General features: G+C 44.7%; 1 protein-coding gene across 20 annotated transcripts in view; it reads right to left on the bottom strand.

Moving 5' to 3' along the window:
* TCF7L2 (transcription factor 7 like 2) overlaps positions 1–26397 on the bottom strand; it is a 629988-nt gene that overhangs the window by 475577 nt on the left and 128014 nt on the right. For all 20 annotated transcript variants that reach the window (XM_033940360.1, XM_033940354.1, XM_033940355.1 and 17 more), the window contains exon 4: positions 17553–17609. In XM_033940360.1, coding sequence (XP_033796251.1) covers positions 17553–17609 — 57 coding nt within the window. The remainder of the gene's footprint in view (positions 1–17552; positions 17610–26397) is intronic.

The following is a 26397-nucleotide window of genomic DNA, read 5'->3' as shown; positions in this document are numbered from 1 at the left end:
GGAAGTCTGACCCAGGCGGGGATCGTGAGAGGAGCCACCGCCGCGTCTTTCAACTAAAAAATACAATACGGCAGGGAGCAGGCCAGACTGAAAAACAGCAAGGAGCAGCATAGTAAGGCAAGGAGCAGGGCAGAGCAAAAAACAGCACGGGCCGACAGCAGCACGGAATCAGGAGGCAGTATCCTCTGCAGGGTCCCACGCTTCAGGACTGTGATCCGTGGTGGTGGCGGTAGGTGACCTGAGCTCTAATCCTTGCTGGGGGCTTCACACTGCAGGCTCTACAAACTTCAGTTGACAGTACTGGCCAGAATGGGACAATTCAGGAGGAGTGTAATAAATAGTAGTAGTAGTAGGGGGGGGGCTGACCCACTAGCCCTCTAAAGCAGGAGCGGCAGCGCTGCCGATCCTGCTTTAGGAGGAGGGAGGGTCAGTCGCTGAATCGGGAGGCCGGCTTTTTTTTGTTTTTGAATTGATTCGAACCGATTCACTCGAAATGAATAGGTTAATCGATTCGAATCGTGAATTGGGCAGCACTTGTGGGCACTTTTCATAGTTTTCTCTTTCTGAAGTGTCTGGACGCTGCAACGTTCTCACCAAGTCCCCCGTGACTGCCCAAAAGCTTCTCATCTGACACAAGCCACCCAGGCAGAAACAGGAAGTGCGTCAGAGGAGAAGCTTTAGGGTGGGACTTGGTGAGAAAGTTGCTGCAGCTTGACACCTCAGAAAGAGAAAACTATGAAGAGCGCCCGCAAAGATGAGGGGAAGGAGGGAGGTGGTCCAATGAGGAGAAGAGGTTGAGTAACGCTGAAGGGAAGTGGAGGGAGATGGGGGAAGGGTAACAGATGCTGAAGGGAAATGAGGAGGGGAGAGAGAGGGAAGTAGACGCTGAAGCGAAGCGAATTGAAGAGAGAGGAAGAAGCAGACGCTGGATGGAAGTGGGGAGAGTGAGAGAGGAGAACATATGCTAAAAGTGGAGAGGGAGCAGACACTAGAAGGAAGTGGGGGAGAAGAGAAAAGGGAGCAGACGCTGGATAGGAGAGGATAGAGAGAGGAGCAGACTCTGGAAGGAAATGGAGAGGAGAAAGTGAGCACATCCTGGATGGAAGGAAGGGATGAAGAAAAGGCACATGCTGGATTGGGGTAAGAGGATAGATTTAGTGAGATACAGGAAGAGGTGAGGAAAAGAGGTGGCAAGCAGAAGGTAGACACAATGAAGGAAAAATTATGTTCTTACCTGTTAATTTTCTTTCCCTTAGACGCAGCAGATGAATCCAGAGACCAATGGGATAGCACACATCTACCAGCAGGCGGAGATAGAGAAACTGATTAACAGGTGGTCCCATTGGCTGGCACTCTTCCTATATCTCCAATATAGCTCCTTGCCCAAGCATCCGTAACCATCAATAGGCATAGCATGGAAAAAAAGAAAACTTCTTTCCCATAACAAATCTCAAAAGGCAATAATACAGAATACAACCCTCAATAATAACAAACTTCTAAAGTTGCAAAAGAAAAAAACGACAGACAATAAATATCCAGAAAGGGTGGGGCTCTAGATTCATCTGCTGCGACTAAGGGAAAGAAAATTAACAGGTAAGAACATAATTTTTCCTTCCCTAGCAGCAGCAGATGAATCCAGAGACCAATGGGATGTAGCAAAGCAATCCTCAATCTGGGTGGGAAGCAAACGCCGCTTCCGCAACAACCGACGCACTAAACGCATCTACCGCATGCGCCCCCACATCCAACCAGTAATGCTGAGACAAAACTCCTCCAAGGAAAAAAACCTTTGGACCGAGTCCAAGAAGTAGCCATCACTCTGATGGAAAGGTCATGAAGTTCTTTCACCAACCGCTTCCCTGCCATCAAGCAAGCGTAAATAATGTCTTCCTGGACCCATCAAGCGATGGAGGCTTTGGATTAGAGAGTTGCGCGGGGACAGAAATCCCACCCGTCCCCACCTGTCCCCGCCAAAGTCCCACCCGTCCCCGTGAGGAATCCCACCCGTCCCCGTGAGGAATCCCTCCGTCCCCACCCGTCCCCGCGAGGAATCCCCTCCGTCCCCACCCGTCCCCGCGAGGAATCCCCTCCATCCCCGCCCGTCCCTATAAACTTAGGAAATAGTTATTTCATTTAATTATGCTACTGAATTAAAGGCTCTGGTAGAAACCCATTTACAAATAAGCAAAAAAGACTTTATTAATTTGAAAATATTAATTGGGAAGAATACATACTTTGCAAACGGGTTTCTACCAGAGCCTCTAATGTTTATAAATTTTTATCAACACAACTAATATACTACTTTATCCTGCAGCAAAAAAATAATAAAAAAAATATATAATTCTTTTCCTACCTTTGTTGCCTGGTTTCTGCTTTCCTCATGTTCTCATTCAATTCCTTCCATCCACTGTCTCTCTTCCTTCTGCATCTTCCATTTGCTCTGTTACTGTACCTCTCCCTTTCTTCCCCCTTCCAAATTGGTCTGGCACCCATCTTCTTCTCTCCGCTCCCCCCATAGTCTGGCATCTGTCTTCTTCCCTGCCAGCGTCTTCTCCCTACTCTTCTCTCTTCCCCATTTCCTTTCAGCGTCCTTCTCCCCCCATCTTCCCCATGTCCTGTCAGCGTCCTTCTCCCCCCTCTGTCTTCCACATGTGCTTTCAGTGTCCTTCTCCCCCCTCTGCTTCCCCATGTCCTTTCAGCGTCCTTCTCCCTCTCTGTCTTCCCCATGGCCTTTCAGCGTCCTTCTCCACCCCTCCCGTCTTCCCCATGTCCTTTCAGCGTCCTTCTCCACCCCTTTGTCTTCCCCATGTGCTTTCAGCATCCTTCTCCCCCCTCTGTCTTCCACAAGTGCTTTCAGAGTCCTTCCCCCCCCCCGCCCTTCCCATGGCCTTTCAGCGTCCTTCTCCACCCCTTTGTATTCCCCATGTGCTTTCAGTGTCCTTCTTCCTCCTCTGTCTTCAAGTGCTTTCAGAGTCCTTCCCCCCCCCTCCCGTCTTCCCCATGGCCTTTCAGCATCCTTCTCCCCCCTCCTTCTCTACCGCCCCGGGTGCAGCACAGCCGGCCAGGTCCCCTTACTTTTGTGGCACTTCCCCGACCGACCGACAACAGCCCCGGTCCGACAAACCTCCCTGCCCTTAACTGCGAATCTAAATTACCTTATTACAGCTGCTGTAAGAAGATAATTTAGATTCGCGGCTACAGGGCAGGGAGGATTGTCGGACCGGGGCTGTTGTCGGTCGGTTGGGGAAGTGCCACAAAAGTAAGGTGACCTGGCCGGCTGTGCTGCAACCGGGGCGGGGTGTGGCGGGGCGGGGCGGACCGCCCCCTCCCTTGGTAGCCACTCGAACCGCGAGGCTACTCTCCTCCTTACCTGCACTGCCTGCAGCACAGAGCCAAACGGAAGTCTTCCCGACGTCAGCACTGACGTCGGGAAGACTTCCGTTCGGCTCTGTGCTGCAAGCAGAGAAGGTAGGGAGAAGAAGAGCCGCGCGACTGAGTACATCCAGCCCCGCAGGAACCCCGCGACCCTCAGAGGCGTCCCCACGGGATCCCCGTGACCCGAAGGGGGAAACCGCGGGATGCCCGCGGGTCCCGCAGGATTCCCGTCGTCCCCGTTCCCGTGCAGCTCTCTACTTTGGATGCCGCCATATGTTTGAGGCGTCCCTTGAAAAATACAAAAAGGTGATCTAAACAACTAAAAGTCATTGAAACCTTGCTCGCGGAGAACGCTACGCACTTTCAAAAAATGCAGTGAATAGAAGCACGTCCCCCCATTTCTCCTCCCAGGAAGAAGGAAGGAAAAGTGAGTGTGTCATAAAAGAAAGGATGACACCTCCTTAGAAATAATTGTGGTACCGTCCGAACTGATACCCCAGATTTTGGAAATCAGAAATAGGAATCCCCGCTGAACAAGACCTGCAACTTGGAAAACTGCAGAGCCGAAGCCATGGCCACAAGAAACCCCGTGTTCAATGGCACAAGGAGGAAATGAAGCCTTCGGAAAACTGCAAAGAAGTACCTGAAGATTGTACTCCGGACAGGGCTTTCTAAGAGGTGTACAAATATACCATACTCCGTTTAGGAACTGAACTACATGAAGCTGAGAAGTAATCGAAGAGCAATATACCTAGCCCTTATAACAAGCTAAGAATGGCATTTGAAGCTGAAGGGAATTGAACGCTAAGCCCTCGGCAATACACCTGTGCCAAAAAGGAACTCTGGAAGGGTGCAAATGTTGAGAAGTATCCCAGAAAGGAAAAACCTCCAAAAGGAAGCAGAAGCCACAGGTGAAGACGTCTGTAGCGCCTGGATAAGAGAAGAAACAACCTGCTTCGCATAACCCTTACACGTCAGTCATGACTTCTCAAAAGCTAGGTCGTAATACCAAAGTAGTATGAATATCCATGTTGATCGGACCCTAAGTGAGCAAATCCGGAGATACTAGGAAACTTCTTAGTCCGGCTGTCGAAAGACTCATCAGATCCGCACAGCAAGGATGGCGCAGCCAAGCCAGAGATTCTACAAATACTGTGCCCGGAAAGCGAGCTTGAGATAGCAAATCCAAGCCATCATCAGCCAGGGGAAAACACTGAAAAGGAGAAACCAGAGGTGAGAAAGAAACCACGCTGTTATCCCCTCTAACTCCCACTCCCTGTGCCCGCCGAAGAAGCTAGGAAGCATTGAATTGTGAGACGAGGCCATGAGGTCTAGTTCCAGGAGATCTCACTTCATAAAAAGAGCTGGAACGCCTGAGCCAAAATTCCCAAAATCCAGGATGTAGAAGATTTCACTATTACTAACGTTTACACTTTCTAGAGCGTACACAGTGCTGTACACTGTAACATACAATAAATGGGCCATGCTCAGATTTCGCAGAGAGAAAGCCTATCCAAACTCTTTTCCTGACCCTTAAAATGATCTGTCAACAGAAGAGGAAGATGAGGGTCCACCCATTGAAGTAGAACAACAACTGTACCTGGCACCCGAGTACATCACCTACTGCCCAAGCTGTATAGAAATACCCCCATCATAATACCTACTGAAAGGACCCTAAGCGGCATTCCAGAAAATGGTCTGAAGCTCCAGAAAGGTAGCCTGACCATACTCAAGAGTAGAAGAATGAACAAGTACTGAGTCGCCTCTTAAGATCAGACTCCCGGAGCTGAGGATGGGAAGCACCGAGCCCCCCCAACCCAACAGCCCGGGATGTTTGGTGGCCCTGAGCTAGTCCAGCAAAGACCGAGGCATGCCTTTGAAAAGAGAAATCTCGCTGAGCCACCAAATCATACAGAGCGATGCATGAGGAGCCTACCAAATAATTGGAGTCCTGAGATACCGGGAACCACCGGAACAAAAGCGATTGCTGTAGCGTTATAATGGGAAAGCAAGCCGAAGTTCCCATTGGAGTCAGCAACATGGATCCTATAACCTGTACAGAATCCCATACTCTGGGACATGGTGACCAAAGAAGAATGCAAACCTGAGACTGTGACCCATCGCCCTAGTCTCTGGGAAGAAACACATTTCTCTCCTATATGAATAAAAACATCTCCCCGATATACCTATAAATAGTACAGGAGAAAAGAGCGCTGTGCAAATTCGAAGATTCACGTCCAAAGAACTGAGGAAAAGAAACCACCCTTTTCGTGTCAGTCAAATGGCCCGACTGGTAGACATCCAAATCAAGCAGTCAGTCAAGAAGAAATTAGGTGAATCATCTGGTAGCGCCAAAATGGTACTACTGCCCAAATTTTCTAAAATGTTCTTGAAGCCTTGGGTAGGTGAAATGGCAAGTGCCAAAACCGAAAGCGCAGCTCAAAGAGAGGCAAACAAACCTAGTGCCGATTCGGAGTCCATAGGGAAAATGTAAATACTCTCCCAGTTTTTCTGCAGAAATGTGTAACCCTGAGAAACTAATTCAGCAGAATGGGATCCAGCCAGCCCAATGCCCCCGTCTTGGGCACCATGCAGTAAGTGGAACAACGTCCCTTAGTTCCCGAAGAACTACAAGAACTGCCCTGAGGACCAGTAACACTGAAAAGGGAAACACAAAACATAGAGACTCCAAGAACGAACTGGAAACCTGAGGAGGATGCAAAGTTGCAAGCATCCTGAAAAATCTTCACAGCCCCCTGACCTGACATTATAGTGTCTTCTCCCTCATGAGAAAGCCTGAAGAGTCATTGGAAAAAGTCAAGATCTCCTCAGAATGAAGTGCAGAAGGTCAGGGAATGGCAGGATGAGAACTGTAGGATCTGCAAGAAGATTCTCCTAGGAAAAATCAAGCTTCACAATGTAAAGAGGAATATACTGGAACCATGAAAACAGTACTAACTCCATGCAACATGAGTGAAATACGTATGTCCTTTAAAGTGAATACATACTAGACTCAATCAAGATGTTGCATCTACCGCCCCGTGGAAAACAACAGCATCCTTACAGGTATCAGACAAAGCTCACATCGCTAATGAGAGCCACACAGCGCGAGATCCTCCGCGGGTTTGATAGAATAGGTAACTAGCTCCTGGTTAAAAGGAGCTGTACAGTCCTTCCTGTCTGGTCGGGGGGACCCGTCTAGCATGTGCCATGAGAAAATGGTGACAGGAGAAACCAGCGTGATAAGCATGGAAATCTGAAGTCCAGGTCCCCTCAGAAATAGAGTCCTGGCCGCAGGAAGATGTGCAGTGTCATTATGCCCATAGAGACAGCCCGAACTTGAAAACTGTTTGTACTACCTTTAGGCATATATATCCTGTGCCACTACTGGACACATGCAGCTCAGCACAGAGGCCCAAATAAGGACAGTTACCAACTGACAAAGGCTCAGTCTGCAAGGACCCCGAGAGAGACAATGAGATGCCTGTGTGAAATACAGGGCACTATCTTACTGCTGATCTCACCGTGCCGTGAGTTGCCGTATGTCGCCCCAGTCCGGAGACAAACCGAGACTGGGTGACCTAGCAAAGGTCAGAGTCTCTCTGGTAAACCCCTTGAGTGCTAACCCCAGAGTCCGATTAAACAAGCAGCTTCCTTCAAGGGAGTACAGCAGGAACACAAACATAGACATATAAATCTGCCCAAGCTTGTCCCAAAGCTGGTGAAACACAAACAACTTGTCTGAACCGAAAGGAGAGAAGCCCCGGCATACCCTGACCAAAGTCAGCTGGAAACAAACTACCGGAACGCTGCAGCTCTCCTGCCATTGCCGGAGACCCAAGCGCACGCCTGATTCTCACTGACACGTAGCCGCTGCATCAACGCTCCTAGAAACATAGTCTGATTCAAGCCCTGCAAAATTTACCCTGCCGCGGCTTGCATAGAAAGAAAATCAGACTCGGGGAATAACCAGAAGAATGGCCCACAGCGCCGGAAAAAAACATGTCCCATCTCATGCGCGCTGCTATAAACCGGCACCTGCACAATCAGCTGCACATGGCCGTAACAAACACCGATGAAAGAGAGCCTCAGAATAAACAGGACTACTATTGCTGCACTGAAACCCAACAATGAGAACAAGTGAGAGCATGAAATCGCACCGCTACTGCTGCGCTGTAACCAACAAGGAAACTAAGCGCGTGCATGTAAAGGGCGGGAAGTCCCGGCTCCCTCCACGGATTTCTAGTCATAAAACTTAGCCTCAATAAAATATCCATTCCTTAAACATACGTTGACCGAACCCACATTACTAAGACTCCCAAACAGAACCTGAAGTTCAACCAACATTAAAAAACAGAGACATACTCACAAGCTTGTTGTTAGGGCTGGTTGAAGCCAGTTAAAGCTGGTTGAGCAGCAGTAACAGAGCAGAATGGAGCAACTGTGGTCTCTTTTTTTTTTTTACAGAGAAGGGAAAGAAGAAAAAAATTGAGACCCAGTCAGACCCTCTAGCATTGGAGGGAGAGTGAGGGAGAGTGAGGCAGGGACCTGGGGGGCCCAGGTGTAACCCCTAAAGCCGGCACCATTCAGCCGGACACCCCTGTCTCACTGAAGAGAAAATCTCAACAGGAGAAATAGCAATGCCAGCTCACTGAAGAGAAACCTCAACAGGATAAACAGAATGGCAGTCTCACTGAAGAGAAACCTCAACAGGAGAAAATAAAGTTCCAGTCACAGCCAGAATTCAGGAGCTAGTTGAATAGCGACCATTTCCTGCTGGGAGATAGAGAATACTGGAGATACAGGAGGAGTGCCAGCCAATGGGACCACCTGTTAATCAGTTTCTCTATCTCCGCCTGCCGGTAGATGTGTGCTATCCCATTGGTCTCTGGATTCATCTGCTGCTGTTGCTAGGGAAAGGTAAATTGAGGACTGGAAAATAAGTAGAAAGAGGTAGGAAAATTAAGAGCAGAAAATGAAGGGAAAGGGAGAGGGAGATGAGAGAGAGATACTAGTGCATTGGGGGAGGGGGAGGAGATAGATACCAGATCTGAAAGGAGGAAAGTTGGAGAAAGATGCTAAAAATCACCTGGGGGAGGGAGAGATGGAAGGGAAGAAGGGAGAAATGCCAGACTATAGGGGAAGCAGAGGAAAGAAGATGGGTGCCAGACCAAGGGGGGGAGGGAGAGACAGAAAGTTTTAAGTAGAGGCATAGAAATAGAACAGATGCTATAAGGAAGAGGCAGAGAGAAGGCAGACAGTGGATGGAAGGAAGAGAATGACAAGATGAGCAAAGCAGAAACCAGATAATGAAGGTAGAAAAAAATTTCAATTTCTTTTCTTTTTTGCTTTAAGATAAAGTAGAATTGTAGCTGTGTTCAGTATAAAACTATTAGAGGCTTGTGTGGATGGAATCAGAAGGTTTGCAGGGACAGGAGGCAGGAACCAAGCTCGTGAGGACGGGGCCGAGACAGGGACTGAGCTCATGGGGACAGGACAGGGACAAATTTTTCCCAGTGTCATTCTCTACCGCAGATCTACAGGCACAAGCAGATCTAATGATCTGCAGAGATGGCAAGGGACGAGCAGGCGGGTGGGCAAATATTTTAGAAGCAGGATCGCAAGTGGCAAGGGGAGAGGCGGAGCAGGTTGTTGCACTAGGGTCAAACCTTAAAAAGGAAGTCATATTGAACATTGGAAAATAATAATAAACTAATAAAAATAGTGCACATTTAATTTTCTCCACCACTAAATTGCCCTATCCCGCCCCACCCAGCTACTTTTTCATGCCACACGGCTGGAAAAAATTTCTGGGGAGAACACTGCTGGAGTCCTCTATACCCAAAAAGCCAGAAGCCCCATTCACCTATATGCAGTTGCCTCCAGCATGCCTAGGTGATGCCTAAGTCGCATCCACCTAACTAAAGCTTATCTAGCACCCAACTCACGCTCAAAAGTAGACCTGCTTTTTCAAGGAATCCTCTTTACACCCAAAAATGCAATATGCAATTGCAGTATGGAATATACAGTATATATCAGTGGTCTCAAACTCAAACCCTTTGCAGGGCCACATTTTGGATTTGTAGGTACTTGAAGGGCCTCAGAAAAAAATAAATTAATGGCTTATTAAAGAAATGACAATTTTGCATGAGGTAAAACTCTTTATAGTTTATAAATCTTTCCTTTTGGCTAAGTCTTAATAATAATATTGTAATTTATAGCTAAAGAGACATATGATCAAGAATCTGTTTTATTTTACTTTTGTGATTATGATAAATATACCGAGGGCCTCAAAATAGTACCTTGCGAAACGCATGTGGCCCCCGGGCCGCGAGTTTGAGACCACTGATATATATATATATTTTTCATGTGCTTTGATTGAGGAACATAGAAGCCTAAAGAGGAATTGGACAAGTGTTGAAGATTCATCAGATCTGCATACCATGGTCTGCGAGGCCAACCTGGAGCCACCGGAATGACATGGCCCGGATGAGACACAATCCTCCTAATGACCCGGCTAAGCATTTGCCAAGAAGGAAACACATACAATAATATCCTGAGGCCACAGCTGCACCAGAGCGTCAAGCCCCTCACTGCTAGTACGGATCTTCGAATGAAGAAGCAATCCACTTTCCTTTTTGTTTGGAGGCTTTTTCTTAGCCGTGGCCATGAGGTCAAAGCGGGGCTGCCCCCCAGCGGTGCACTATCACTTGGAATGCCTCTGGGGACAGGGTCCACTTGTCTGGATAAAGCATCTGTCAGCTGAAGAAGTCTGCTTGAATGTTGTCTACTCCTACCACATGTGCTGCCGTCAGTGCTAGGAGACGACCTTCCACCCAGAGAAAAAGAAGATGGGCTTCCTGAGCCAGAGCAGTGCTCTTGGTCTCTCCCTGGCGACTGATTGAGGCTACTGCGGTCACATTGTCTAAGAAGACCCTGACCGCTTGGCCCTCCAGTCTTCTGCAATATCATCAGAGCTAGACAAATGGCTCTGAGCTCCACTGACTGATTGACCCTTTTCGCTGAGAGGCAAGCATCAAAGGGAATGTTTGCAGGTCAGCCACATGCAAGAACCGCTGCCTACATCCCTGCAAAGAACAAGTGCAGCTGAAGGCAGGAAGGAGCAGGCCAGCTGGATGGCCCTGAAGAGAGCGAGTGCAGCCCTGAAGGGAACAAGTAAGGAATAGAGGGAATATAGGGAGAAAGGGGGGAGCGTTGGGACATGAGAGAGGCATGAATTTGGGACAAAGGCTGGAAGGCAGGGAGAGGGTCATGCACTCAGGACACAGAAGGAAAGGAGATGGCATTAACTTGGGACATGGGAAGAAGGGAATAGAAAGGGAGAATTGTTGGGCATGAGGGTGTGAGAGGGAAAGAGATGGTGCACTTGGGGAAAGGAAGAAAGAGGAAAATTGTTGGGCACAGAGAGAGGAGCGAGGTAGAGATGCATTGGGAAGAGAAGGATGAGAGGGAGAAATGTTGGATATGGTGGTGGAGAGGGAACAGAGGGACAGATTGAAGGGGATGCAAATGGGAAGAATGTTGGAACCTATTGCTGGAGGGAAAGGTGTAGCATGGTGCTGGAGAGAGGAGATCAAAGGAAAAATGTTGGGCATGGGGCTGGTGGGCAGTGGCGAAAAATGCCTGCATATGATAAGGGAGATGAGGGAAAAATGTTGGGCATGGGGCTGGTGGGCAGTGGCGAAAAATGCTGCATATGATAAGGGAGATGAGAGGGAAAAATATAGGGCATGGGGCTGGTGGGCAGTGGCGAAAAATGCTGCATATGATAAGGGAGATGAGAGGGAAAAATATTGGATGTGGCAGTAGAGGCAGTGGGAGATATGCACTAGAGAATGACACGGTGGCGGTTACCCGCGGCTAGCCTTGGGTAACCCACCAAAACGGTGACCAAAAAAAATGGTCACCGCAAGTTCAGGGACAAGGCAATTCACTGCCCCGTGGGGCGGTGAATGGTAGCATGGGGCGGTGAACCATCTGGAACGCACGGTGAACGAGCGGCAGCCCACTCTCTCCTGCTGGCCAGCCGACCATGCATCTCCCTCCCTCCCTTCTTTTCCCTTACCTTTTCTTGTTAAAACACGCATTTTCTATAAGGCTAGGAGCTGTATTACAGCCGGAGCCTTGAAGTCAAGTTGCGTTGCACACTGGAAAAAGTCTCCTCTGACGCAACTTCCTGTTTCTGGTTGCATCGGAGGAGACTTTTCTAGCCGGCAACCCGATGCGACTTCAAGGCTACGGCTGTAATACAGCTCCTAGCCTTATAGAAAACGCGCATTTTAACAAGAAAAGGTAAGGGAAAAGAAGGGAGGGAGGGAAATGCACAGCTGGCCGGTGGGAGGGAGCTGCTGGACCGCGTGAAGGGTGCTGGGGGTAGGGGGATGGAGAGGAGAAGACGCTGAAGACGGGGATGGGGCCGGGGCGGTGAAAGAGACAACGGGGCGGTGACGGGACGGTGAAGGGGATGGCAGAGACGGGGACGGGGCGGTGAAAGGGACAGCGGGGACGGGGCAGTGCAGAGGATGGTGGTCCAGGGACAGGGCGGTGACGGGGACATAATTTTTCCCCGTGTCATTCTCTAATATGCACCCTGGATCTCTTTTTCTCCACTTCCTGTATACAGGGGGAGGGGATCATAGTATGGTGAAATGATGAAGACAGGGAGATGGGCACAGGGGAAACACTAGAAAGGAACATATAGAAGACATAGAGAAGGGAGATGCTGAACATGGAGAACAATACATGCACAGAGATAGAAGATGGACGGTGAGCATGGAGAAAGAAGTGTCAAATGGTCAGAAGACCCTGGTAAGTAAGTTAAGAGAAGACAAAAGAAAACAGAGACCAGCACCTGAGACCAACATGGTTTGAAGAAAAAAAATTATGAAACAAAAGGTAAAAAAAAAAAATTTCTATTTTGTGATTAGAATATATCAGATTTTAAATATGTATCCTGTTAGAGCTGGTTTTAGACATAACTGGGGACTGCAAAGCCCAGCCATGCTTCTTTAGCTTCCAGCTAGCTTCTGACTCTCTCTTGACCAGGGGGCAGTTTGCCCAACACTATTCCTGTCATGTGTTACTGCGGTATTCTGTTAGCATGACTTTTCTGTGTAGCATTCTATAATAATTTGGCTTATTCAATTTTCTCAATAGTGGAGGGGATATTTGTGAAGGGGAAGGAAGACAGGAGTTTTGTTGATCCTTGCTCTGAATTTGTGTTTTTAAAATAACAATTGTACAGAATATTGTTCCTTTTTATACTTTAATAAAGTAAGTTCAGTATAAAATCATAATTATTCGAGGCTTGTGTGGATGGGATCAGATGTCTTGCGGGGATGGGGCGGAGGTGGGGACGGTTCAGGGACTGAGCTCATGAGGATGGGGGCATCATTCTCTACTCACTGTGATCTGACAGGATCAGTGCTGGATACCTGCTTTCAGCTCTCTTACAGCAGCTGAATGAGAATATTCACTGCCACAAAGCTGGAAATGCTGCTGCAAAGCTGATCTTTGGGCTGCCAGTCAGACTCCAATGTCCGACTATACCTCCACCCCTGCAGACCAACAGATGTGCACCGGAATGGGTGGAGGCACGATGACACAGCCAGCACCCTGAGACACATCACCGACCATCCTAAGGGTGCCTAACAGCCTGCGCTTGACCCCTGATTAACTGAAGGTGAGACCACCTCAGGGACGGCCCTGAGCTCCAGAGAAAACTATGCAGGCTGGCTAACAGGTACCCAGTGGGATCAGCCTGTCAGCTACAGAGTGAAGTCTGTGGATTCTCACGCAGGCAGAGGTTTTAAAAGTGCTCCAAGCACCATATTACCCACAAAGGGGATGAAATTACATCAAATTAAAAACAATAAAATGGGGAGAGCAGTCATGTGAGCAGAAGGAAAGAACCGAGGGTGGAGCTAGGGAGCCCAGTGAAGTACAGTAGAGGTAAAGTGAAAAATCCAGAGTGGATTCCTTCTAGAGCATGCGGCTAAAGGGAAATAACCCTACTGTCTAGAATGTCTCACCTATTGTACTGGAAATACTATTATTCTGAACGTTGTGTATGTAATCAGTACATAAACATTAGCATCTACTTGACAGAAATACCCACATTTGTGTTTGTCTAAATCTTGCAAGTTGGATCATTTCATTCCTTCACAGCCCTAAAGGACATAACTATGCGAGAAAGTCTGAGCTGAAGGGAAATTTAATTTGTATTTGTGAGCTGACCAACTCAATCTAAACAAAGGATAAAAGGGAATAAACTGTGTAATATCATTAGCAATACCTAAAAAAATATAGCGCGTGTAAATCAAAAAACAAGCTAAGCACATTATCAATTATATCAATAGAGACTGCACTAGTTTCAAACACTGAACCAAATTGCAAGAATGATTTTAAACTAAAAAAAATAAACCAACAACCTCAGAACAGGGTAACCCTCTCCCAGGTGTGTAGTCCTAATACCACTGCAATATTTTATAGAAATTGCAGCCACTTCAACAGCTGCAATAGCAACTCAAATAATATTGCAGTAGTCAACTAATGGGCAACTTGTCTAATGTCTTCAGTTATTTATATCTTCTGTAACAATACTGTTTTTTTTTCCATGTCTAATGTGCAATGAATATCCCACACAAACATCTTAGGAATTTCACTAGCTGAAAAGCATTAACCTTCATGAAAGAAATCTTTAATTATGTATCTCTGTATAGCACTGCATAACACCTGTTATGTGCTACACAAATGACAATATTTTCTCACTTAAATGAAGGTGCTCAGAAACCAAACACCAGGATTAGGATTAGTACCAAGCCCTCTTCTTTACCTGCTTTGCCCCTGCCCACTTTTAAAGCACTATAATTTAGGTTCTGAGCCCTTTTTAAAAGGGGCAAAATTTAAGTGTTGGTTTGAAATGTTAGCTACCTAAAGCCTTCTAAAATTGGCTTCTAACTGGATTAAACCCCTTACTCCTTACATTATCAAGTTTTTAACACCTCCAAAGCAGGATAAATGCTAGCAGATAATGCCTGTTCAAATAAATGGAGGCAATTCATCCTGTCCTAGGTAAGTACCAAACAACTAGCCTTCATACTTTTAAGCACAGAAGTATTTACCATGGATTCGGTGGTACAGGAGCACTTCAGGAACCATGAATTTCATAAATAGTCCTATCACTGATAAATTATGTTTTGTACATATTGTCACAGGGTAGGCTCTGTGACTGAGCCGGGTAGTGCTAGGCAGGGGAAAATGCTCTCCCCAAAGAGATAAAACACTACCCACACCAACACCTCAGCCCAGAACTACAGCCAGACAGGGAAGGTTCAGTGAGGAGCAAGGAAGTACCTATTTGTTTTCGCCTGAGTTAAAGAAGGGAGAACAAGGCACAGGCGGAATAGAAGTCACAAATGTAATGTAATGTAATTTCAGACCAGGAAGAAGCCATGGACTTCAAAGAGGGAAATGTTGATTCTGACCCGTGGGCTATGGAAACTGATGGGGTTTAAAGGAAGTTAGGCTGGGACTAGTGCTAATTAAGGAGCTGGCTGTCTCTGTAACCTTCAAGGCAAAAGAGAGGTTACTGAAAGCCTTAGCGGCTTGAGAAGGTTCCTTGCATTCCTTTTGAGCAAAAACCACACAGTTTCTAGGCTGTGGCAATTAGCACTGCCCAGCCTTGGCAATAGTTTGGGAGAACTTTTTCCTTTTGGGATTTTTCCATAGACTGGATTGTGGATCCTAGTTGGGAGGGACCACAGCCAACGGTCATTGTGGGAGGAGGTCCCTTCTACCCTGAGCTCTGCATCCAAAGAGTTCAGAGGCGGATCTAGTCTAAAGCTACCAGAAGTGATTGCCAGCAAGAGACTGTATCCAACTACATGAAAGCAAATTGAGAGTAGTTTGGGAATCTATGGACTATTGTACTGAGAAGAGTCATTTTTGGACTATAATTGGGAAATAAAAGTTTATTTTTCCGTTTGAACTGTGAATGCAATTGGGGGTTTTGAAAGCTGAAGTTCCTATTGGAATAAAAGAATTTTGTGTTGGAAGCAGAACTGGGTGTTTTTACTTGATCCACCAACTCCAATTAGTACTGATATTCTGCTCAGTCAGCACCATGTGCTCTGGGCTCTTTCAGCCACTCCCGCTGGGGCGCAGCGATACACGGTGACAATATAGCCCTTCTTTTCAACCCTCATGTGCCATCTTTGACATGCACACTTTGGGACTCACCAAAACTGCAACTCCAGGGAGACAAGAATGTCAGTTTTGCATGTGAGAGGTAGCCACCAGCAGAAATGGTCTACAGTAATCCCCCTTAAACATGAGTACTACTCAATGGGAATGTGTAATGTTATTTGTTAAAATGGGGATAAAACAGTAATTTAGTGTTACAAATAAAGCACTGTTTTTCATGGTGTTACAATCCAAAACTAATAATCTTGAAGATTCCAACATATGGTATGTGCAAGATACAGCTTCTACATACGAAGAAATGTCCTTGAGGTTCATATAGTATTAAGGGACATGTGAACTTGGTCTCATTCAAATGTTCTTTCAATTTTTACTGGCCCATGTGTGCGTGAAAAATACTTTTCTTTGTAAGTTTTCAGCTTTAGTTCAAAGTGTACCATATAGCCTAGGCTCACAAAGAAAGCCAGCAAAAATTGTGCGTGCAGTTATTAGCCACATGTGCTACCTTTCCAAACTGTGCACATGCACAGCTTAGAGGAGCACTGTTCTCATTCTCTCTCTGTTGTAATACCTGCCATAACTCACACCAAAAACATTCACCAGCTGCTAGACATTTAGCACCTCTACCAATCAAGTAGATGTGGTGATTTCAGTTACAGTAAAACCTTGGACTGCAAGTAACTTAGTATGCAAGTGTCTTGCAAGACAAGCAAAACATTTTATTAAATTTTAACTTCATAAACAAGCAAGGTTTTGCAATACAAGTACATACAATATACACACATTACACAATCACAACTGAACCGATGGTTCTTCTCTCTCTCTCTGACGCTGCGAGAGTATAGTGACTGTTCTAAATAAGCAAGGTCTTGCAATACAAGTATGCACAGTATTTTGTATTAAAGTTTTGGGGTTTTGGAACGAATCATCTGAGTTTCCGTTATTTCTTATGGGGAAATTCGCTTTGATATAGTGTTTTAGATTACAAGAATATTTTCGGCACTAATTATGCTCGCAAACCAAGGTTTTACTGTATTTCCATTCATTATAAAAGCTACATTACACAAAAAAATGTTTTACTAGCATTTTAAACATGTGCACAGTACAAGCAATTAGCAAAACCACCCCCTAAAGCAGTGGTCTCCAACTCAAACCCTTTGCAGGGCCACATTTTGGATTTGTAGGTACTTGGAGGGCCACAGAAATAAATAGTTAATGTCTTATTAAAGAAATTACAATTTTGCATGAGGTAAAACTCTTTATAGTTTATAAATCTTTCCTTTTGGCTATGTCTTAATAATAATATTGTCATTTAAAACTAAAGAGACATATGATCAAGAAACTGTTTTATTTTACTTTTGTGATTATGATAAACATACCAAGGGCCTCAAAATAGTACCTGGCGGGCTGCATGTGGCCGCCCCCCCCCAAGGCCACGTGTTTGAGACCACTGCCCTAAAGCATGAGATTAGTTTATACTATCAGTGCCTTCTCCAGTTTTGTTTCTGCGTACAAGCGGAATAAAAATCACTAATGTAATGTAATTATATTCTCTTAAAAGGATGAGCACTGCTTTCACATGACTACTTATTTACTCCTTAGATTAGGTGGGAAGGAGACAAATCACAGCTTATACAAATATTTTATACCCCCTTAAGTGCATATTAAACATAAAATTCTCATGCAGTAATAAGTGTTTAACTATTAAGTAGGATCATGTGTAAGATAACTCCAACCATCTTAACAAGCTTATTTGCCTCCAAACATTTAACAGGCTTTTTCTTTTTATTTATTTTTTTCATATAAATAAGCTAATGGTTGGTGGGGATAAGAGGTGATCTCTCGGCATCATTTCGCAAAACTGTGTCCTAGAAAGTGGCAAAGGTTATCCACAGTGCACAAAGGACTTCCATTTTTACCATAGCAACAAGCCTATTTATATAAATATTTCCTACCTGCATCAAAGGACTGCAACAAGAAGTTAAATGCAGATCTAGTGGTACATTCACGCACTAAGATGAAGAAGAAACTCACATAAGCAGGTCAATGAAATGTTTCCAATTACATTACATGCACAATTATTAGCATTAAATCCCCCAAACAGCTTTATGCTCTTACCACCACCAGTTTACAAAAAAAATGCAACAATGCTATAATGCTATAAAATTTAACTATTCAAGGGCACAACAGACATTAAAAGTAAGCAACCTCCTTAGCATCTTGACATTAATGAGGGACAGCAGAGAGTCCTTGTAATCAAGTTAGACAAACATGGAGTTCTTTTCAAAATTCTTTTGAATTATATTGTAAACTGCTTTGATCCTTTTTTTTGGCTGTTATGCAGTATATAAAGTTTTTAATAAACAAACATGAGGGGCAATTTAAACAGGTCTAATGCAGGTATGCCAGTAGCAGTAGTGACAGAAGGGAAAGTTTTTTTGGAATGATACTCTGGTTCAAAGTAAAGAAAGGCAAAACAAAAAAAAAAAAATGCAACCCACATTTGAACAGTCTTGATAAAAGTTCAGATATGAAAAAAAAGTTGCCTGAATGGATATATGCATATATGGACTGAGTATACAATTTGTGATGTTCTGGTTTCTTTAAAAACAAAACAAAACTCCACACACAACACAAGCAACACTCTGAAATGTAATTCTAAAGGGACAGCCCTAGAAAACATTTCTCAGCTATGTAAGTCTGTGCAATTTTATTTTCCCTCAACTGAGGTAAAATCAGAGCAACATCAGTGACTTCTAAGTGCACACGCCGATTACAGATTTACTTTCAAAGAGGTCCGATTGATCTTTTTTGATAGACCTGAAATAAATTAAAGCAGATTGACTCATTTGAGACTGAACCGTAATCCCTTAGTCAGATCCAGGAGAACTCAAACCAAACCAGCTGTTAATTTAGGCTTTATAAGATAAAGCTTGAGAAATCCAACTTGATGCACCCCAGAGGAAAAGCTTACATCATCTCTCCAAGCAATCAACTTACATCTTCAGGAACTAATCAGCAGTTCTCTGGCATTTGTGAAGCATCAATATTACTGTCTCTACCCTGTCTCGGATGTGGAGGGATGGGAGGTAAAAAAGAGGGGAGGGGACACAGCCACATCTTTGCTCTTGTCTACCTACACATCAGACATGAGCACATGCACTCCTCACCAAGGCCAAACATTTAATGTTGCTACAACTCAAGCTGGACAAGCTTTATTACTCATACACCTTGCATGCTAAAGGCAATCTAAATAAACCCAATGCCAACAAGCAGATATGAGTTTTCAAGAGCACAAGCAAAGCTATACAGATCAGCTTGGGGAAAGAGTGCCTGTTGGGTATATGACAAACTGAAAGAAAAGGTGCCCTACACTAGAAAATGGCACAAGGAAAAAAAATCTGCTCACGTCCCTGTCCCTGCAAGCTTGGTCCCCATCCCCGCAAACCGTCCGTGTCTCCTATACATCCCTTTCTAGTATTTCCCCTATGCCCATCTCCCTGTCTTCATCTCATCATTCTATGATCCCCTCTCACTGTGTACAGTATCACTCCTCTATATCCCTTTGCCCCCTCCAACCAGCATCTTCCTTCTGCGGTCTTATTCTCCCCCATGTCTAGCCATCTTCTGTGTCCATATACCTTCCCATGTCTAGCATTACCCTTTTGTGTCCATATACCACCCCCGTGCAGCATTCCCCTTTTTCTCCCTGTTCCTATGCTCCCATACATGCCCATCACCTCCCCTTTTTTTTTATATCTCCGTGTCCAGCTTCTCCCCTCTTACTCCAATGTATCTCTCAAATTCTCTCTTTCCTCCCTCCGCTATGTTTAATATATCACACACTCTTTCTTCATCCCCTTGGTTCAGCTTTTCTCTTTCCCTTCCCTCTCTTCCTCTCTGCAGGTCCTGCACCTTTCTCACGACCCTCTATCCCCATCCTTTAGTGCCCAGGTGGGGGTCTGGCAACTCTCCCTTTCCTTCAGCTCCAGCAGCCAAAGCAACCCCCTTCCCCCCCCTTCACAGGTGCAGCAGTGGCTCCCCTTTGCAAGTCCAGCAACCCCCCCTCCCTCCCTATCATGGGTCCAACAGATCCCCTCGCTCCCGATCGTGGGTCCAACCCAGCAAAAAAAAAATTTTAACCTGTGACTCCTCCCATGCCTCCCAGGGTGGGCCTACCAGTATCTTAGAAGCTCAATGAAGAGGTAACATCACATGCAGGTCTGCTCCAGGACCTTCTCCCAGCCAAGTCCCTCCTTCAGATTTAACTTCCGATTTCACCGGAAGTTACATCAGAAGAAGAGACTCTGCTGGAAGAAAGTCCCAGAGCAGTTTTGACCCACGAAAGGGAGAGAGGGTGTGAGAGGGGAGGGGCTGTTGGACCTGTGATAGGAAGGGGGCTGCTAGACTCATGAGGGTGGCTGCTGGACCCACAATCGCGAGAGAGCGGCTGGTCAAGATGGATGGGAAGGGAGGCGACTCACGGCTGATCCTTTACTGCGGAGACAAGGGAGACAAGGCCATTTACTGCTCCATGGGACGGTGAAAAACCTTGTTCCCATACTCGCGGCAAATGGATGATTTCCCCCCCCCCCCATTCTTGCATGTTAACCTAATTGTGTGAAACAGTCCCCATGCCATTCTCTACCCTACATCCAGCCATGTGTGCTAAGAGCCAAGTAACAGTGGGTTAAGATGATTCTGTACAGATGAATTAGTTATTCTACAAACATTTTGATAAAACTTATGGTTTCTAAATCTTTAAGGATTATTTACAATGCTGTACCTGAACTGATTAATAGGAGATTTTTGCATTTTACCTAGGTATCTGTTTTAAATTTTCAGATTGCACTTGGCTTTTCCAGATTAGCTAAAAGATTACTTTGTCGCCAATTCACTGTTCAAATTAACTTCAACCTTTTTAGTCTGCTGTGATCTCATTATACTTATCTGTAAAACATTACTGGTCAAGCTATCCACGTTATTTCCACAGTGTTAAGTGACCTTTAATCAGCAACATATATATATGATCTGAAATCCAAGGTGGAAGGCGCATACAGTGCTAAAAAGTACCTTTGGTGAAGACCTAATAGCACTTTTTTTTTTTTTTTTTTTTTTTTAAATCATTCCATATTATACCTCTTCATGCTTTATGCATACAGAAGGTGATCTGATATCACAATACCGTATTTCCCCATATATAATCCACGGCCTATACATGGGTTTTACAAACCCGTGTATGGGGCACTGCCTAGTTAAATGGGGTGGCCTATGCAGAAATTTTTAATCATCCCCCCAACCACCTTTTTCAAAACCCCCTCGCTGAAGGCGGATGGCGTGCAGCTCAGGTCTCCAGCAGTAGAGGGCAGCCATGATCTCCTCGTCATCCGGCCTGCCCCCGCACCACTTGCCGAGTGGCTGACGTCGGTTCTCAGAAGTCCCGCGAGAGCCGATGTCGGCCATTCAGCAGGCGGTGCGGGGGCAGGCCTGATGCCGAGGAGATTGCAGCTGCCCTGCACCACTGGAGACCCAAGCCGTGTGTCATCCACCTTCAGTGAGAGGGCTTTGAAAAAGGTACAGACAGGTACCAGAAGATAAGCCGTGGCTATTACCGTGGGGTGGCTTATCTTCCGTTTTTTTAACACAGGCTGTCCTTTTCTGCGGCCTACACATGGGGGCAGCCTATATGCGGGGAAATATGGTAATTCTTTCAGTGATGAAAGATATTATAGCCCAATGAGCTGATATAGTGCACTGTTTAATGATCTTACTGAATACACTGAAGTTCTTGGAACCTATTGTATTATACTTTAATATAAAAAGAGACCTCCATTTTTGGGCCATTTGTTTGGCCCAAAAATCTAGGTTTGTATTCAAGTCTTCCCTCTCTCAGACCCATAGCAGGCCTTTCCCTGGGCCTGTTTTATGCACTGCTGGTCCAGAGATGAGCCAGGGCAAGAGCAATCCTCCAATGTTCCTGCCTCATGCAGTCTCACTATCAAAATGGCTGATGTGAGCTCCCACAGTGGTTGCTATGTTTATTTACTGCCTTTTCATGAACAGATTCACCCAAAACAGTTATAATATATTGAATAGTAATCAAGTACTTTCCCTATTTAAACCTGCAGACTCACAATCTAACTGTGGTACCTGGGGCAATGGAGAGATTAAGTGACTTGCCCAAAGTCACAAGGGATTGAACTCACAACCTCATGCTGCTGAGGCAGCAGCTTTAACCACTAGGCCCACTCACTCCCACAATAACCCTGCAAGCCTGACATGAGTTTATTTTTTACAAGTTTTTCAAGTTTTATTAGGATTTTTATATACCGCCTATCAAGGTTATCTAAGCGGTTTTACAATCAGGTACTCAAGCATTTTCCCTATCTGTCCCGGTGGGCTCACAATCTATCTAATGTACCTGGGGCTATGGAGGATTAAGCGACTTGCCCAGGGTCACAAGGAGCAGCGTGGGGTTTGAACCCACAACCCCAGGGTGTCGAGGCTGTAGCTTCAACCACTGCGAGTTCAGTTTATATTCGAGTCAACTTTTTCTTCCCCTTTATTAGGGAGGAAAAAGTCACCTTGGTTTATATTAAGATGGGTTTATATTCGAATATATACAGCAGGGGTGTCAAAGTCCCTCCTCGAGGGCCGCAATCCAGTCGGGTTTTCAGGATTTCTCCAATGAATATGTATGAGATCTGTTTGCATGCACTGCTTTCATTGTATGCTATTAGATCTCATGCATATTCATTGGGGAAATCCTGAAAACCCGAATGGATTGCAGCCCTCGAGGAGGGACTTTGACACCCCTGATATACAGTATGTAGTGTATCACAATGAACCTTGCACTTGTTCCACTCTTTATAAAGGAATGCCACAAACTCCACAGAAGACAAGGAAGGGGTTACCAAGACAAAGAGCAAATAACTATAGATAGTGATATATTCAAGTTACACTATAAAAATGCTTCCTATGAAGATTTTCTTACTATAAAGCACATCATAGAAAAATGGCCAAGGTCAAGTGCAGTTAAGGAAAAAGGACAACATTCAAAACCAAAGAGATCTTGATTCCCTCACTCACTCTTACCTCTCAGCATTCCTCTTGTGATGAGAAGCAAGGCTTGTCATTTCAACACATTCAGAATAAAAAAGCCCCACACAGATTCCAAGCCACAGAGAGATAAACTCCAAATGTAAGAGAGCTTGCTTAACTCTGTGGCACTACAGCTAAGGTAGTCAAGTAGCACAAGTGGCATGCCATTTTTTCAGGGGCCCTACCTTCTTTATTTAGGAACACTGCCCTCTGCACTCAAGGCTTTGTGGCTTTTACAGTACTAGCTTATTCTGCACTGCCTCGGTTTTGTTTTTTGGATTTTTTTTTTCTAGTAAACAAAAAGCCACCAGCACACTATCTGAACACAATGATGGCTTAAGTTAGCGTTCTGTTGACTAAAGCATAAGGCGATCAGAGTTGAAATCCAATTTAGAGAATTATGGTGCATAAAAACTGTTTTCACTTGACAATGAAGAAAGGCAGGCATGTTGTTTCTGGAATAAGGCCAGCAGAAACTGATCCGTACAGTATTATAAAAACAGTGTACGTGAAACATGAGTTAAAAAACTGATTACTATCAAGCTTTGGAATTATCTGGAGCTCACTTTCAAAACAATATTTTTATACCTAACCAGGGAGGCTCAATTAACATTTCCTGCTCACTCACACCTCAAACTCTAAAAATACAACATTAGGACTGACACAGTTAGTGCCTAAAGTTACTGCATGCAGACCTAGTTCCTAAACAAAGTATATCCTGTTCTTTATTTAATAAGTTCCATCTCTGTAGCAAATCACTTCCCCCTTCCCATCTTACACAACGACCAAACTCTTCCAAAAAGAAGCTCTCACAATGGTAGCAGAATAAAATCAGGGATCTCAGTCGGGTTTTCAGGATTTCCCCAATGAATATGCATGAGATCTATGTGCATGCACTGCTTTCAATGCACATTTATTGGGGAAATTCTGAAAACCCAACTGGATTGCGGCCCTCAAAGAGGGACTTTGAGATCCCTATAGCAGATCAAAGGGCAATACTTTAGATCAGTGGTTCCCAATCCAGTCCTAGAGAACCACCAGCCAGTCAGGTTTTCAGGATAGCCTCAATGAATATGCATGGAGCAGATTTGCATCCCTGTCGCCTCCATTATATGCAAATCTCTCTCATGCATATTCATTAAAGTTAAACTGAAAACCCAAATGGCTGGTGGTCCTCCAGGACAGGATTGGGAACCACTGCCTTAGATTAAGGAACTCTTAAGTCCACCATCTATGAAGGCCACTGCTGTTATTCCAAAGTAGGATAAGATTTTCTCTCAAACTATCACATCTCAAACTCAAATAAGACCACACCAAAAAAAAAAAAACTATATATATATATATATATATATAAATAATACAAAGATTATAAACAAGTTTCTGATTTTAGGTTTTCCCCACTCAATACTTCAAAACACATCCCAAGGCAACAAAAAAAAAATATTGGTTTATTAGCTAAACACCAGTAAAACACACACATACCTTTCTAGCACCATCAGCCCTTCACTGACTTGTTAGGCATACTCCACTAGCATAGAAAAGCATAGATGCTCACCTGCAGCATGTGTTCGCTGAGGACAGCAGGCATATATTTCACGTGAGTGACATCATCCATGGAATTTGGCATGGACAGTTAAAGTGTAGTGTCACTATAAAACTGCCCATACCATAAGAACATAAGAATAGCATTACTGGGTCAGACCAATGGTCCTTCAAGCCCAGTAGCCCGTTCTCACAGTGGCCAATCCAGGTCACTAGTAACTGGCCAAAACCCAAGGAGTAGCAACATTCCATGCTACCGATCCAGAGCAAGCAGTGGCTTCCCCCATGTCTTTCTCAATAACAGACTACGGACTTTTCCTACAGGAAATTGTCCAAACCTTTCTTAAAAACAGCTACGCTATCCGCTCTTACCACAACCTCTGGCAATGCGTTCCACAACTTAACTATTCTCTGAGTGAAAAAAAATTTCCTCCTATTGGTTTTAAAAATATTTCCCTGTAACTTCGAGTGTTCCCTAGTCTTTGTAATTTTTGACAGAGTAAAAATCGATCCACTTGTACCCGTTCTACTCCACTCAGGATTTTGTAGACTTCAATCATGTCTCCCCTCAGCCGTCTTTTCCAAGCTGAAAAGCCCTAACCTTTTTAGTCTTTCCTCATACGAGAGGAGTTCCAGCGCCATTTCTAAGGTTTTGACTGATTCACACTGTGGACTTCAGTTGGATTGTTTTGCTGGATTGTGCTACACCCCTTATGTAACATTTAACCAGTCAATGTTGGGATAATTGAAATCACATAGACTCAACTTATCCACATTCAGTCCAGAGGATTAGTCAAAAACTGTAATGCTCCCCACGATATTACTAAATAGGTTTTTTGGAGACTCAAAAAAAAAAAAAATAGGAGAAAAAGGCCTCAGTTAAGCTTCATATGGCCACCAAAAAAACTCCCAGTTATTAAACTCTTCAAACTGTTCTTTATTTAAAGTCTCAAAAAATACTAGTACGCAGCAACACAGTATAGACTAATCTTTCTTAAAGCCAGCATCAAAAAAAAATTTTGAAACCAAACACTTAACTTGCTTTTGGTTCCGGTCTCACGATCACCCCCGTTTCGCCTACCTGATTCTTCAGGAACCTCCTGCTTAAATCTTGGACATCGGACAGCATAGCCAAAAATTAAAAAAAGCAACTAACATGGCTTCAGAGCAGCTGCTGAATGAATCACTGAAGGGCAGACCGGAACCAAAAGCAAGTTAAACGTTTGGTTTCAAAAAAATTTTTTTTATGCTGGCTTTAAGGAAGATTAGTCTATACTGTGTTGCTGTGTACTAGCATTTTTGGAGACTTTACATAAAGAACAGTTTGAAGAGTTTTCTAACTGGGAGGTTTTTTTTGGTAGCCATATGAAGCTTAACTGAGGCCTTTTTTCTCCCATTTTTCTGAGTCTCTAAGAAAGCTGTTTAGTAATATAGTGGGGAGCATTAGAGTTTTTGACTAATCCTCTGAACTGAATGTGGATGTTATTTTTTTGAGTCTCTAAGAAAGCTGTTTAGTAATATAGTTCCCGCTCCTACTTCGTTAACATGAATGGTACCTCATCCTCCCCTTGGAAACCGCTCTGCGGAGTCTCCCAGGGTTCACCTCTATCCCCGATTCTTTTCAATGTTTATATGTCCTCCCTGAAACTCCTCCACCTATCTACCTCTGAGACACTACACCTACGCCGACGACATCCTTGTCCTTCTCGAAATTGACTCTAACCTCACCAACCTCTCTGACAACATCTCAACTTGCATAACAAATCTCCAATCCTGGGCTCTCACCGTTCAATTGAAACTAAATGAGACCAAAACAAAAAACTTCTTTGGCTTGGCCCAAAATTGGATCAGCTACCCTCCCTCATCCCACTCCCCTCTGGCACCACTCTGCAGCTTGAGCACTCTAGCAAAGTTCTGGGCATCATCATTGACTCTACATTGTCCTTTAACGAACACATCAACTCCCTAGTAAAAAAATGCTTTTTCAATCTTCATATGCTAAGGAAAGTCAGATCCTGCTTCCACCAGCAACATTTCGCTGTCCTTGTCCAATCCATCATTCTTTCCAGACTGGATTACTGCAAGTCCATCTACCTAAGCCTAACAAAGAAAAGTCTTACCAGACTTCAACGGATTCAGAACACCGCAGCTAAACTA

The sequence above is a fragment of the Geotrypetes seraphini genome, chromosome 4 (assembly GCF_902459505.1).
Source record: "Geotrypetes seraphini chromosome 4, aGeoSer1.1, whole genome shotgun sequence".
NCBI classification, from domain to species: domain Eukaryota; kingdom Metazoa; phylum Chordata; class Amphibia; order Gymnophiona; family Dermophiidae; genus Geotrypetes; species Geotrypetes seraphini.
Note: the sequence above shows the minus strand (reverse complement) of the source record. Positions and strands in the feature narration are given on the sequence as shown.